This window comes from Chenopodium quinoa, unplaced genomic scaffold, assembly GCF_001683475.1.
Source record: "Chenopodium quinoa cultivar QQ74 unplaced genomic scaffold, ASM168347v1, whole genome shotgun sequence".
NCBI classification, from domain to species: Eukaryota; Viridiplantae; Streptophyta; class Magnoliopsida; order Caryophyllales; family Amaranthaceae; genus Chenopodium; species Chenopodium quinoa.
The window spans coordinates 621,746-636,802 of NW_018742433.1; the positions used below are offsets into that span (position 1 = coordinate 621,746).

At 38.8% G+C, this 15,057-nt stretch overlaps 1 protein-coding gene across 1 annotated transcript; it reads left to right on the forward strand.

Annotated features, from left to right (window-relative positions):
* Positions 1-2,943: 2,943 nt before the first annotated feature.
* LOC110715227 lies at positions 2,944-6,431 on the forward strand. Its single transcript, XM_021893799.1, has 4 exons — positions 2,944-3,762; positions 4,707-5,437; positions 5,616-5,825; positions 5,947-6,431. Exons 1-4 carry the CDS (start codon positions 3,660-3,662, stop codon positions 6,211-6,213), a joined length of 1,311 nt encoding a protein of 436 aa, XP_021749491.1. The 5' UTR covers positions 2,944-3,659; the 3' UTR covers positions 6,214-6,431.
* The last annotated feature ends 8,626 nt before the right edge of the window (positions 6,432-15,057 follow it).

A 15,057-nucleotide genomic window follows, 5' to 3' on the forward strand; every position in this document is an offset into this window, starting at 1 on the left:
TCCGAGAGATAGCACTCACGGGCCATCCTCTGATCTCCCCTTAGGGACCCGAATGTTCCATTATCCCTCTCAAACTTGAGCAACATAAGAGATGGGATTATAACAGCCTTGGAATTATTCAGGGTTGGTCGTCCCAGAATCATGTTGTAGGCCGAGAGTTCTTCTACTACCAGGAACCGGACTACCATGTGTCGTCCTTCCCCTTTTTCGCCCAGGCGGATGGGTAAATCCACTCGTCCCACTGGGTGGACGACTCCTCCTCCAAACCCTACTAAAGGGTGGGATGCCGGATGTATGCAATCAGTCTGATATTTTAGTTTCGACAGACATTTGCTACTGATGAGATCCGAGGAGCTTCCGGTATCTATGAGGATTCGGCCAACTCTCTGGTTGGCCACTTTACATTCAATAACGATAGGGTCGTCATGCGGCCCTCTTACCCCTCCTAGATCTTCTTCAGTGATGACAATCTCAGGAAATGAATATTTGGAGGGTCGTTCTTGGTGAACGGAATTTACATCTAACCGTCTGATATTGTCTTTGTTGCCCCTAATAGTGGGGCCGCCTCCTGAGAAGCCGCCTGCAATGGTGTAGACGACTGCATCATCTGTATCGGAACTGTCGGCCTGTTGATTCTTTTTGGCCGACTGCTTTTTCGAGGAAGTGTTCCCCGTAGATTTCTTGACATAAGTGTCAAGATTACCTTGCTCAGCCAGGCGGTCCAGATACCGCATGAGACTGATGCATTCATTGGTGTGATGACCAACATCTTCATGATAATCACAGAATTTTTCTTGGTTCCGGTTGTTTGCAGAACCCTTCATGGGGACCGGCTTCTCAATTGAGATCCGTCCCTTGATTTCCTTTAGGATAAATTGGCTATCCTTGTTAAACGCATACTTTGGGGAGTATGGTTTGAATTCTTTTTTCTTTTTCTAGGCCGGCTGTTTAGAGGAATCAGCCGCCCAGACCTCTTTTCTCTTCTCGTCTTTGTTTGACGACTGTTTCTGTCGTCCTTCTCTTTTGTCGGACCTTCTCCCGTCTGACTGTTTTACCATATTACAAAGATCAGTCGCCTGTATATAAGCTTCCGCTTCAATCAAGGCCTCTTGAAGAGTCGCCACCCTCTTTCGGACCAAATCAAATTTGAAGGTCGACCCGTCTTTGAGACCTCTGAAAAAGTCAGTATAGGCTACTTCATCCGGTAACCCTTGAATCTGTATTCTCATCAGGTTAAACCGCCTGATGTAAGAACGAAGCCCCTCCTTCTCGCCCTGCTGAATTGTTCCTAAATCAAGGGTCGTCTTCTTCGCAGGGATGTTCATGGCGAAGTTGGAGGTGAATAAGTAAGCAAGCGTCTTGAAGTTATTTACACAACCAGTCGGCAGGTTGCCGAACCATTGTTGTGCGATTCCTTTGAGAGTCGCTGGGAAACACTTGCACCAAGTGGGATCATCCAACCCTTGAAGGTACATCAGGTTGGTGAATGCCATCAGATGGTCTTCTGGGTTAGTAGTGCCGTCATAGGCGCCTACTAATACATTTTTCACTTTGACCGGCTGAGCGGCTTCAGTAATTTCCTTGGAGAAGGCCGACGGCTGTTCACCAAGTCTAAGCAACCGTAGCTGCCAGTCCATAGGTTGGACATTTTTGGCTGCATGTCCACCAAACGGAGGTGGTTGTAAAAAATACTGTTGTTGCGGTACAAACGATAAGTTTGGTACCGCCTGGTCGCTATGAAAGCCGGACTGACGGGAGGTGCCGCCTGACTGACTCTCATGATACGACTGAGTATGCCTCATCGAGGTATTTCGCAGACTGTCTTGAAAGTTTGAAGTAGAGGCCGACTCTGACAATCGGTCACTCTTCTTCTGCTCTAGCAGTAGCCGAGCGTCTGTGTATGTTTTCCTCGACCCGTCCGCCTGAATATGACGAACAGGTTTCCTATTTCCTGGAGTAGGAAAACGGTATTTTTTGAAATCAAGGGCAGGTGGCTCCCACTTCCTAGATTTAGGATGAGGGGTCGCCTCTCGCCCTTGAACTGGCTTCCTCTTCCGTGAAGTGGAGGGTTTCTTAGCCGACTGCTCCTTGTCCAGAGCAGGCGGCTTCTTGTTGATCAACTCTTGAATTTCTCCCTTGAAGTCCCTCATGAAGGTCATGAGTTCGTTCCTTGTGATGGGAGCAGACCCATCAGTCGGCTGCTGCCGAACAGGCGGTGCGCCTGCTGGCTCGCTTCCAGTTTGAAGATGTTCCTGTTCCCTCCTTTCGGTATGACGGGTACGTCGGGCCCTTAGGGTCCCGTCTGAAGCTGTGTGAGCTTCAACTTCAAATTCATTCTCAGTATCGTGGTCCGACTGAACTAGAGGGTCGTCCAGGGGACGTCTCTCTTCAGGAGCCGGTACAAACGTGGATGCCATCTCAGAAGTACTCTCCCCACAGACGGCGCCAAGATGTTTCGGGGTTTTCTGATGTCCTGCGGGAGAGTTACAATTCCGAGACTGGAACCGGACGCCTGTACCTGCAAAACAAACGGATGCTCCGGATGATTGGAGATCCGCCTCCGACGGTCAAGTTAGTACTTGATTAAGGAGTAATTAATACGGAAATTAAAGTGATTGGGTCTCTCTAGGTGAGAGAGTTTAATGTGTGTAATCTGCATAATCTGCGTCATCTCTCTTAATGAGGATTAAGGGAGGTATTTATAACCTCGGAAAACGTGTCAATCTAGGTTTAGGTTAACCTTGGGCTGATTGGGCTTCCCACGGAAGTTGGGCCGAGGTGACCGGTTATCCCAGGTGTCATGGGAAGGACACGTGTCGTGTCGTAATTGGTCCATCGTGGACGGATCATTGCTTGACACGTGGCAGGCTCCTATTGGCCCATGTGACGGACACATGGCGGAACCTGATTGGTCCACTTCTCAGATGGTGATTGGTGGGGAAAAATCCCCTAATCAGTATTGAATAATTTACGACAAAAACAAATAGAGATAGAGAAATGTGGGCCTCCTCAGATTAGATACACCATATTGTCCGTATGTCTAACCACGTAGAAAAAAAATGATAAAAAATTGGGATTCAATCTAAAATTCCACCTCAGCATCTAATCATCGTTGACTTCCAAGCTGTAATACACAGCCAGGATAAAGCTGGTAATCTTATAAAATTAAGAAAGAATTAAAATATCATTATATTTAAGAAAATTACCATATTTGCATGTGTGCATATATATAAACAAATGTCAATCTCACAAAAAAACTAAAAAATTCCAAAAAATTTCCATTATTAAAGAAGCGGCGACTCGACTCATGAACGTGATCTAGCTTTGAGTAGTTAAGCTTTCTTTTTCTTTCACCCATTAAAATTTTCCTTCAACCCTAAAACTCTATTCTTCCAAAAATTTAATCTTATTATCTCATCTACAACTAAATCTTTCGCCTTTTATTGTGGAACAAAAGGAGTAATAATTTTAATTAAAACAATCCGTTGTTATCTCGAGGATTCGTGTTATGAAAGGAATATTGTGATTTTCTTTGTACATTTTTTTTTTCTATCCATATCTAGAATTTAAGATTTTATAAACTTTACCAAAGATTGATCGATCATTCATAATTTTTTTTTTGTATTAAAATCAAATCATAATTTGGTATTGAAAAAAAAATGACGTCGGAAAAAGTAAGCTCGGATCTCTCGATGATTTTGCCAAGGGTTCTCATTGTTTCTCGCCGTACTGTGCGTAAGAACAAGTTCGTCGATTTTGTAGGTTCGTCCTTTCTTTCTCCTTGATTATAACGATATAATTGATGTTTGTTTTTGTTGATTACAAAATACTATCTTAATTTCTAAAAGTTTTTTTTTTTTTTTGAGATGATAATTATCAACACATGAAAAACTTTTAATCTATACATATGAAGTATTATTTAGAAATCTGTTGGTTGTTTGTTAAATTAAATTATTTTAGTTGTAGTTTGTACTTTGTGGTGTTGTTGAGTATTACCGGTAAAAAATTTATTTCTCTTATATTTGAGGAAGTTAGCAGTTGTAAGGGATGTGAATTATTTAAAGAGAGTATTGTTGAGTATGTTGGTCAATGCTGTTTAAAATTAACCTCATTGGGAAAGTACTTTTCTTTATTTTATTGAGGAACATTGGTTTAAGTACATGAAAGCATTGGTTTGTACTTTTTTCTTTCTTTTGAAAATTGTGAGGAAAGATAATTCAAATTGATTTAATATGAAAAATATAATAAGATAAAAAAAATTTAGCATCTAACTTGGTCAACTTTGCCAACATGAATTTTGGAATATGCCTTAAATGTACTGATCAAACTCTTAATTTGGTGGAATTTTGATGTATGTCCACCTACTCTTTAAGTGTTTGGATCAACAAAGCAAGTTAATGAGTTGTTCCGTCTTAACCAAAGTTCCTTCGGTTGGTGTTTTCCCTTACTCGAATCTAGACTCGTCAGAGTCTAGCATACTCTAGATTACTGAATGATATCTCTTGAAAAAAGTTTGGCATAAACATGTTATACTTTGGAGTTAAATTTTTGTGATTGAACTCATCAAAGTATGTTATACGAATATACTCTAATGTAAACACCATATTGTAACATTGTTAGTTATTGGAGAATTATTGAATAACTTCTATTATAGTTTTAAGTCATTTCTGGAAAAAATATTATAACTGGTTCACTTTTTTACTCAGGGGAATACCATTTAGACCTTATAGTAAGCTATGGTGCAGTACCTGTGATTGTCCCAAGAGTTAGTGGTGTCTCAACGTTGCTCGAAAGCTTTGAGCCAATTCATGGAGTACTCCTTTGTGAAGGTGAAGATATAGACCCTTCTCACTATGATTCTGAACTGTCAAACTTCACTTCTGAAGAACTCGAAGAGATAAGGCGAGCACATGCAAGTGATACAGCTATCGATCAAGAGAAAGACTCAATCGAGCTAGCCCTTGCAAAGCTTTGCCTTGAAAGGAACATACCTTACTTGGGAATATGCAGGGGATCACAAGTCCTAAACGTTGCTTGTGGTGGTACTCTTTACCAAGATGTTGTGAAAGAACTCTCCAGGGAACGCCCCGAATGCCAAAGAGTATCCCATATTAACTACGACGATTATGATGGTCATAGGCACGCGGTGGACGTGGTGGAGAATACACCTATACATCATTGGTTTAAGGAGTCTTTGGCAGAGAATAATATGGAGATTTTGGTTAATAGCTACCATCATCAAGGTGTTAAGAAGCTGGCGCAGAGATTTGTGCCTATGGCTTTCGCGCCTGATGGATTGATTGAAGGGTTTTATGACCCTGATGCTTATAATCCAGAAGAGGGCAAGTTCATTATGGGGCTGCAATTCCATCCAGAGCGAATGCGACACCCTTCCTCTGATGAGTTTGATTACCCTGGTTGCCCTTTCGCTTATAAGGTAACCTCAGCTTTTTGGTCATTTTATAATCTTCATGTGCTTGCTGTTGAGATGGCCTTGTGGGTTGTTATTATAATGTACTGGAATGATAGAATACGTCGATTTTACTGTGAAGTACTGAGGAAATATTGTGCTTGTTAAGATTATCAGTACTGAATATACTTTGGATGGACTGCAGGAATTTGTGAAGGCTGTGATAGCTTATCAGAAGAAGCTAAGCAGTCAAGCAAGCGTGCCAAAGGGTCCAAAGCTTAACAAAGAGCAGGAAACCAAGAGAAGAATGATTGTACGAAGCTTCTCAATTGCGAAGGACATGTATATATCAGGGCGGAACTCTACTGTTGCTGTCAAGGAATCAGAACTTGAACCAGGCGCAGTATTCCTTGAGGTAACGACAGCTAACTTTGAGCTACTATATATATCAGCAAACAAGAGCTGTTTGTTTGTTGCTTCTTTTAACTTATAATCCGATTCAAACACATTTTAATTAATAAAATGAACATGAACAGGAAAATACAGCTTACAGTGTATTGAGTTTACAACAAGAACATAGGCTAAGGCAGATGGGTGCAACTGTGAGGAATGGACATGGTTATAAGAAGCTGAAGTTGAAGGAAGAGAGGGAGAAAGTGGCAAGGTCAATCATAGGGAAGATGTCAATCGAACAGCTATCTGATATGATGTCGTTTTACTACATGATGGGGCAGATTTGTTCCGAGGTTTTGGAGACCAAGCTTCAACATCTCGAATTGCTTCATATGAATGATAAGTCTTAGCAGAAGTCATGTATTTTTATTTTTTATTTTTAAATTATTATTGAATTAAAAAGGGTAATAGTTGAACTCCTTTCTTGCTATTACTTGCATATCCTCCATTAATGATAAACAGATTTTTGAGATGGATATATTTGTTCATCTCATCTAATTAAGGGGTGATTAAAAAAAAAAAAAAATAGGAGGACGAATAAAGAGGGCAACCTTTATCTAATTATAATAGTTTTCTCCATTATGTCTGAAAAATTACAATTTCAAATGACAAATTTAAAGTAGGAAAATTTTCATTTTGGTGCCCTGGTCTATAGCTATTATGATTTAATTTTGGTCATTGATCTACTATAAGGCATACCTGATGTATATTTATGTGTTTGCTTTGGATGTTTCGATGTGAGCTGTCTTGCTTTGAACACAGGTTTATGATATTCCTTACGTAATGTTGGTTGTGCTTGTTCGGACAAGAAGTTCAATACAAACATTAGGATATTAAATTGAAAATACAATATCACAGGGCATCAAAATGAAAATGTAAAAAGAAATGAAACTCGAGTTTATTAGTGAGTAAAATTGTCTTTTTCTTTTGTCCTTTTAAAGGTGCAATCGTAAGTACATATTTTTAAGTTGAATATGATATTTTCAGTCGCTTGAATATGTTGATCGTAGGGGTTGGAAAGGCGATTGAACTGGGCAACTGGCTAATCAAAACCCAATCCTGTAGCTCTTGTTGAATAAAAACTTTGCATTTTCTAAAATGATGTTATACCCTTCATGAACTGTGCTTAGAATGTTTTATTGATTTGGTAGCGTAAGTAGAGGATAATTATCTGTTGGTTGTCCTGTTTTTACTAACCTGTTACCTCGAGAACAATGGACTTTCAGGGTTTCATACTTTCATCTCATACATCCTATGGGAAAATTAATATCAACATTGAAAGTTTGAAACTGTCATGAGTTGCTGCAGGTCTTGGCAGAAGATGGTTTTAATTGTTTTGGTTAGCTTATTCGGCTGTTTTAACTATTTGTTTGTGTTTTATGGCTTGTGTTGCTGTCTTTTTAGTAAGACAATTTTAGCTTTCTTTGTTCCATTCCTGGTATGTGAAGAGTTCTTTTCCATACTTTCTCCACTCACTCTTTGTTTTCTTTTCTTATCAGCTTTGCTTTTAAGTTGTAAAGTTTGTTGCTTTTAAGTTGTAAAGTTTGTTTTATGTATGTGTTGCCTCCAGTTCTTACAGGTTCATTTTATGTATGGTTCGCCTCCACTTCCAGTCTTCCTAGATGAAATTATAAACATTGATTTATTAGACGCTTGTTGCTACATGATTGAATGTACAAAATAATAACTTAAAAAATTCGAGGTAAAAGTGTTCTTGATCATGTAGAAACTAAAATAATACTTGTATGCTAACACAATCTGTAGTTTACTCACAGTTGATATGCTTCTCCAACTTGAGTTGGTCTCATGTTGTGCATGAATTTAATGACATCCAAGAAAAAATCGGACTGCCAATTTTCTGTAGCAGGCGTACCTAATAGAATTACATATTACAACTCGAAAATTAGTGAGGCTTCAAAGTATGAATTCTAGCCTCTCTACTGTATAGGAACTATCCTTTTCCTTCTCACTTCATTTCGACATGCTGGTTTCCACCCTGCTCGCTATTTTACAAAAAAAATGGCATCCCCCCTCTTTCTCTGTTCACAATTGCATTGATACATCAGTATTTTTCTTTAAGCTTGATCTCTAACTTCTACACCCGCGTTAAATTGTCCTGCTTGTGGCTGGGATGAGTCAACATTATAGGTAGGAGCAACGAATGCATCGAATTTGTTACGCACTTGACACCTTGGTTGAACATTAGCTATTTGTATTATCAATTGATGCAATTCTTCTTTCGTATGATCATAATCTTTCAGGTTCATATAATTGCTCATCTTCAACAACTATACTTGTTGGATTGTTTTCCTGTGGAATCAGAATTCCAGGTTGGTGATCAACATTTTTTATTTCCCAGGGTACATAACCTACTGAATGACCACAATACCTGAAATCTGATATTTGATTGTTGTAGTAAGAGGTTTCTCCATGTTTTAATTGCTAATATATACTTTTTTTTCATCTCTTGATTTACTGCATTCTTGTCATGATATTCTACACTTATTCTACTTTTGTGTTGGCCTTTTTATAGCATGTCTTTAATCACTTTACATTGATTAGGGAGCTTGAATCTGAACATCTCTAGACCCCGATTGAGGCAAGGTTCATCATTCATACCTAGCTTTAATCTCGTACAACGCACGGTTTTTGCAAAAATAATAATATCATTAATGTAATCTATACGGACATTTACAATAAATTAAAGATTTATAAATCATAGATTTAGAAAATAATAACGTAACGTTTACAATCAAAACCATCACTATTTTGCATATTTGGCATAGGTCACACTCCACTGCTTCAAACTTAATTGACGTGAGCGGTGTTTTCGATATCTTTACATCTTTCCAAGTAGAGACCTTCGCAATTAGCGCTGATATTTTGATCGCAGAGTTGATGAAAACCCAAAACCCATATGAATTTAAATCACCTTCCCAATTATTATTATTAGAATCCTATCAATAAAATTCTCATCCATAAATGAGAATCAAAATCCCAGAAAAATGAAAAAATTACAATTGTACCTTAATTTAGTTTTATGATAATTTAACAAAATTTTTAAAATAAAGAATTACTTCTTACTAAGTATATTTTTATACGAAGTGTATAAGTAAAACAACTTGAATTTTATATATACTTTGTAATAAAAAGACCTTAAGAATTTAATTTAGGTTTGAAACCCTCAGAGTTTAATTAACATTTCACGCCATGAACCGCTGATAGAGTTTCGAGTATTGAATTGATGTCTAGGAACACTAGAAGGAGGAATGGTGAATAATTAGAATAAATTAGATAATAACCTGAAAAGAAGAGAAATTAGAGAAAAGTAGAATATGAGAGTCCAAAATCGAAATTTAACTCTGCCAGTTACCTTGGATAGAGCACAAAATATATAAGGTCGGAGTCGGAAAATGAAAGGAAGGGTGTCCTTCCAACAAGTGTATTATTCCGATAGAGGGTTCGGAATTATTAGAAAGCTAATTCTTCAGTAAGGTCAAGTGATCGGAATGCCAGGTGGAGGCCGTTTCCGATCAGTAATATTAATGCATAATTAATATTACGGCTTAATCTTGACTAAACCCTTCGGGTCGCACCCCAATCGAATAACCGATCCGAATCGATGAATCAATCCGAAGGATTAGATGAGTCATTAGAGTATTACGAACAAAGACGTCGGATATCGAGCTTAGAGCGTTGAGACCGAGCGTCGCAAGTTGAGTCGAATTTAGAATTCGACGAGATCACATGAAATCAAGCAAGCGACAAGTTTGAGCCTAGCCGTAGCCTCGCATTGGCCTAGCCATGAAAATGCTAGGCTAGGCGAGGTCACCAACCCATGCGCATCATGGGTGCCTAACAGCCCCTAGCACACGCACATCGCATGGTACAAGCATTGCAAGATGCGTGCATGCGGATGTGTGGTGTATGTGGTTGTGCATGGCTGGGGGTGCTAGCATAGCTGCGCCAGCCATCGCATCATGCTAGGCATGGGCTAGCACAGCCCGCAAGCATCGCAAGCATGGTGCATTGTGTGCTTGCTAGCATGCTAGGCCAAGCACCCAGCCATCGCTAGCACCAAGCATCGCACATGCTAGCAGCATACTGCGCATGCAAGTGCTAGGCTGTGCGTGCTTGCTAGCCAAGCTGGGCCAAGCATCGCTTCATGCTGTGCTTGCGTGCCAGCGTAGGGGCACCAAGCAGCAGCACGCTATGCGTGCTAGGCATCGCATAGCAGCAGCCCAGCACCTCGCATAGCAGCGCATAGACATCAGCCCAGCATGCGTGGCTTGCTAGTAGCACGCATGCATAGGGTTGCTAGCAGCACGCATGTATAGGCGTGCTAACTGGACAGCCCAGCCTTGGTGCTAGGCGCCAGTTGGCAGCCTTGGCAACCAAGGAAGGCTGCCAGCCAGCCAAGTGGTGGAGTGATCCGATTTTTGTGTGGGGACCAGTGGTTGGTGGCTTGGGGAGCAAGCTGAGTTGGTCCCCCCTTGGTGGTCCTCGCCTACTCTCTCTCCCTCCTTATGCCACTTGTATCTTGTTGATTAAATTGCATTTTTATTTTGTTTTGATTAAAATAAAATAGAGGAAAATGCAAATCTCCCACATTGATGGTAGAATGGAGATCAAGTCTCTATTCCCTATGAATACCCAAGTTTTGGGTTTTGGGAAGAACACTTGAGTGGAACTAAAAAGGCATCTCCTTAGTAAATTGAGAAAACCTTAAGTTCGTAATACTCTACTTTTTATTGGTCAAGTCCCGACTAACCTTCGGGACTAAGACCGTTCGGGTCGGGGTCGAGGGTGCGAGCCGTAGGAGGTCATCGCACTTGCGAGGCTCGGGCTTCGAAGTAAGAACTCGTGAATCGAGCGAAACACTCGTCAAGGGTAAGAATGTCTTTTATCTTTCTCTCTTTTATGTTGTTAATTATGTGATTAAATACTTAGTTGCTTTAATTAGTGAGCGGGTTTTGGGCGGGTTTTTCTTCCGCGTAGTGTTGGACGCTATGAAAGCCAACAGAAAATAAGATAGAATTTGTTGAACATGTGGCGTGCCAAAAATAAGTGTTGCATTACAAAAACAAGTGTCGTAATACGGCAAGGAGCACCGTGACGCAGCAAAGCCTGCGTCACGCAGCGCATACTAGCGCCTCGCGCCAAATTTCTCGTGGTGCGCCAGATCGGAATTTCCGATCCGATTTTTTATACTTACATGTTTTCTATAGAAATTTATTTGTTTGGGCTATTATTTGACGCATTTTAGGAGTTCTAGAAGTTTGTATTAGGCTAGGGTTGGTGTATACATTGATTAATGGATTGTGCTTAGGAAATAAATGGAAAAGGTTAAATAAAGGTTTGGGCTCAAAATGGAAATAAAGGTGGGCTAAGAAAATGAAATAGATTGGATTTATTAAATTAAATCAAGTGTTCCTTTTAATCTATACTCTACTACAACTAAATGGCGATAAAACGTTTTATTCATTATTGGGTTTCAGTTGGGAAGACATTTTTTAGATGTTTACATGTGTGTGTGTGTGTCTATATATATATATATATATATATATATATATATATTTGTCTCAAATTAAATTTTAAATGAGAAGAACAACATAAAACATATGGAGTAAATTATTTATTGAAAAATTACTGATAATATAGATTCTATAAAATAATACTCGTAATAGAATATATATTACAAACGATATAAGATTTTTCATAAATTTTTATAATTCTTCATTTAATTTATTTAAACTCCAATCATGATGAATTAATATCATTAAACTGAAATAAAAATTAATTGATGATATGTTTTGTCTTTATTTTAAAAAAAAAATACGAATTGAAACACCGGCACCTTTATGTGAAAATATCAGCTTAACTAAACTATATGAATGTTATGATTAAGCTACTAATTACGTTAATTAAAGTAAAAGAAGATACACCTTTTAATTTTTTATTAAGCTATTAATTACGTAAATTAAAGTTAAAAAAAAAAAAGATACACATCAAACTTTAGGTATCCACATATAGAGTTTAGAGTATAAACGTAGTGTGGGTTAGGGGTGTTTGAATTGAGAGTTGATGGCTCTTTTATTATATTATTATCAAGGTTGTAAGATCATCATGTGCTCCTTTTTTCTATGGAATTCCCAATAAGTCTACTTAGTTAAGAAGAAGAACTCGTAGGATGTCCAAACTTAATACGTATATTTATTGGAATTAATAACAGATTTTTCAAGTTTATTATGATCATTGTTTATTGAATTGGGGTGATGATGTGTGATTGTGTGATATATATGCTGCATGTTGTCAACTTTTACTTTACTTGTTGTTTGACTGATTTTTCAGTCTCGTCCATTGCTAAATTCAACTCCACTTACAACGCTCGACTTTAACGCTCTAAGCTCGGAATCCGACGTCTTAGTTCGTAAAATCTCTATCGACTCATTTAATCATTTAGATTAATTCGTCGCTTCGGTTTGATTACACGATTGGGTGTGACCCGAAGGGTTTAGTCAAGATTAAGCTGTAATATTAATTATTCATTAATATTACTGATCAGAAGCGGCCTCCAGCTAGGCATTCCGATCACTTGACCTCACTGAATAATTAGCTTTCTAATTAATTCTGAACCCTCTATCGAAATAATACACTTGTTCGAAGGACACCATTCCTTTCAATCTTCCACTTGTCCTTCCGGACAAGTATGCTGATTGTGTATAGCCTGTTTCCTATGTCACTTAATGTCTCTTCGTGAACTATAAGGCAAGATTTTTCGTCATCCTTATTACGTCCAGAAGTATTTCTCGATTTTCGAGTTCGACTGTCAATAAGCAGCTGATTTCTAAAATCAATCTGAGCACGACCATGAATTTTCACAGTTTCGCTCTTCGAGAGGCCTTGTAAACAACAAAGACATGTTCCCTACTGTTAATAGGGGGACATTCCCAGTCTTGCATTGTCAACTTCCCTTACTAAGAGGCCCTAGCCGCCTGAGTGTTGCCTTTATAATCCCCTTGTACGGCAGACGTTTGACAACATCAAAGCAGACTAGTAATCAAACAAGATAACTAACAATACTCATGGTCGAGTAAAGAGGTTTCGATAGCCATAATGAGTAATATACTTATGATGATTTTAAATCTCTTAAAATATTCTCATATGTCGATCCGGTATAGTTCCAAACCAATACAAGTGTAAAGGATTTATGACATTTTTGTCCTTGTAGCACAAGAAACGGTGCTATAAATCATACTACATACTAATCTCACGCGGTCATTAGTCGTCCAACTTTCAAATGACCTCGATTAGGGATAATTTCGATATGATATTCAACGTTTACTTAATAGGTGTTTCTTTTCCAAGACATTGCCTTGATACCCTATTTTGAATATTCTCAAATCGAATAGACTCATTATTTAATTCTAAACCACAATTAAATAGAAATGGAATAATAATTTATAGAAAAATTAAATTACTCCATAAATGAATGGTTTAACATAGTGTTTTACATTAAGATCTCCACAACTTAGTTAAAACACACAAATAGGGAAATCAAAGCCAATCTCCAATATGCCTGATTCCCATTGCCTCAACGTGCTTGTTGTGTTTCACTTGAGGCAAAGGTTTAAGTGAGTGGATCGACTACATTGTCATCTGTTCCAATCTTGCAAATTCAGATTTTGCCCTCGGACTTCCATTCCCTTATCATGAGAAATCGCCTCATGACATGTTTGACTTTCTGATGCTTCCTTGGCTCTCTAGCCTGAGCAATAGCCCCACTATTAACATAGTAGAGGTCTATTGGTCCCTTTATTGAGGGGACAATACCAAGTTCTCCAACGAACTTACACATCCAAACTGTCTGCTTAGCTGCTTCTGAAGCTGCTAAGTATTCAGCTTCAGTTGTTGAATCTACAGTCGTGCTTTTCTTAGCACTCTTCCAACTGAACGCTCCTCCATTAAGACAGAACACGTATCCTGATTGTGACTTGAAGGTCGTCTCTTTCAGTCCGGAAGGTTGCGTCGGTATAACTTTCAACAACCAAATCCTTACTCCCACCATAGACCAGAAATTTATCCTTGTTCCTTTTCAGATACTTTAGGATATTCTTGGCCGCAGTCCAATACGTCTCTCCTGGATCTAATTGGTATCCGCTCGTAGCACTCAAGGCATACGATATATCCAGTCTAGTACATGTCATGGCATACATGATCGATCTAATAAGCAAAGCATATGGAATCTGACTCATCCTCTCTCTTACATCAGGTGTCTACAGACACTGTCTCTTGCTGAGAGTTATGCCATGTGACATGGGTAGGTGGCCTCTTTTGGCTTCCTCCATATTGAATTGTGCCAGTACCTAATCAATATAAGTACTTTAGCTCAATCCAATCATCCTTTTAGATATATCCCTATAGATCTTGATGCCCAATATTTATTGTTCCTCTCCCAAGTCCTATATTGAAAAACACTTTCCAAGCCAAGCCTTTACAGACTCTAACATTGGAATGTTGTTTCCAATGAGCAATATGCCATTGACGTATAAGACAAGGAATGCGATGTCACTCCCACTAACCTTCTTGTAAACACAAGACTCATCTGGATTCTTCATAAAACCAAACTCACTAATGGCTTCATCAAATCGCAGATTCCAACTTTTGCTTGCCTGCTTTAGTCCATAAATGGATTTCTTAAGCTTGCATACCTTCCTAGCATTGTTTGGATCTATAAAACCTTCCGGCTGTGTCATGTACACAGTTTCTTCCAAAATCCCATTAAGGAAGGCGATTTGACGTCCATTTTCCATATCTCATAATCATAATATGCGGTAATTGCTAGGATAATCCGAACGGACTTAAGCATGGCGACTGGCAAAAAGGTTTCATCATAATCAGCACCGTGAATTTGCCTGTAACCTTTTTCCACCAATCTAGCTTTGTATACATGTACATTTCCATCTTTGTCGGTTTTCAACTTGAAAATCCAACTGCAACTGATAGGTGTGTAACCTTCGGGCAAATCAACCAAGTCCCATACTTGATTTTCAAACATGGAGTCCATCTCGGATTTCATGGCTTCTTGCCATTTTGCAGAGTCGGGGTTCATCATAGCTTGTTTGTATGTCGTTGGCTCATCTTCATCCATAACTAGGATGTCTTGATTCTCGGTTAAGACAACACCGAGGTAT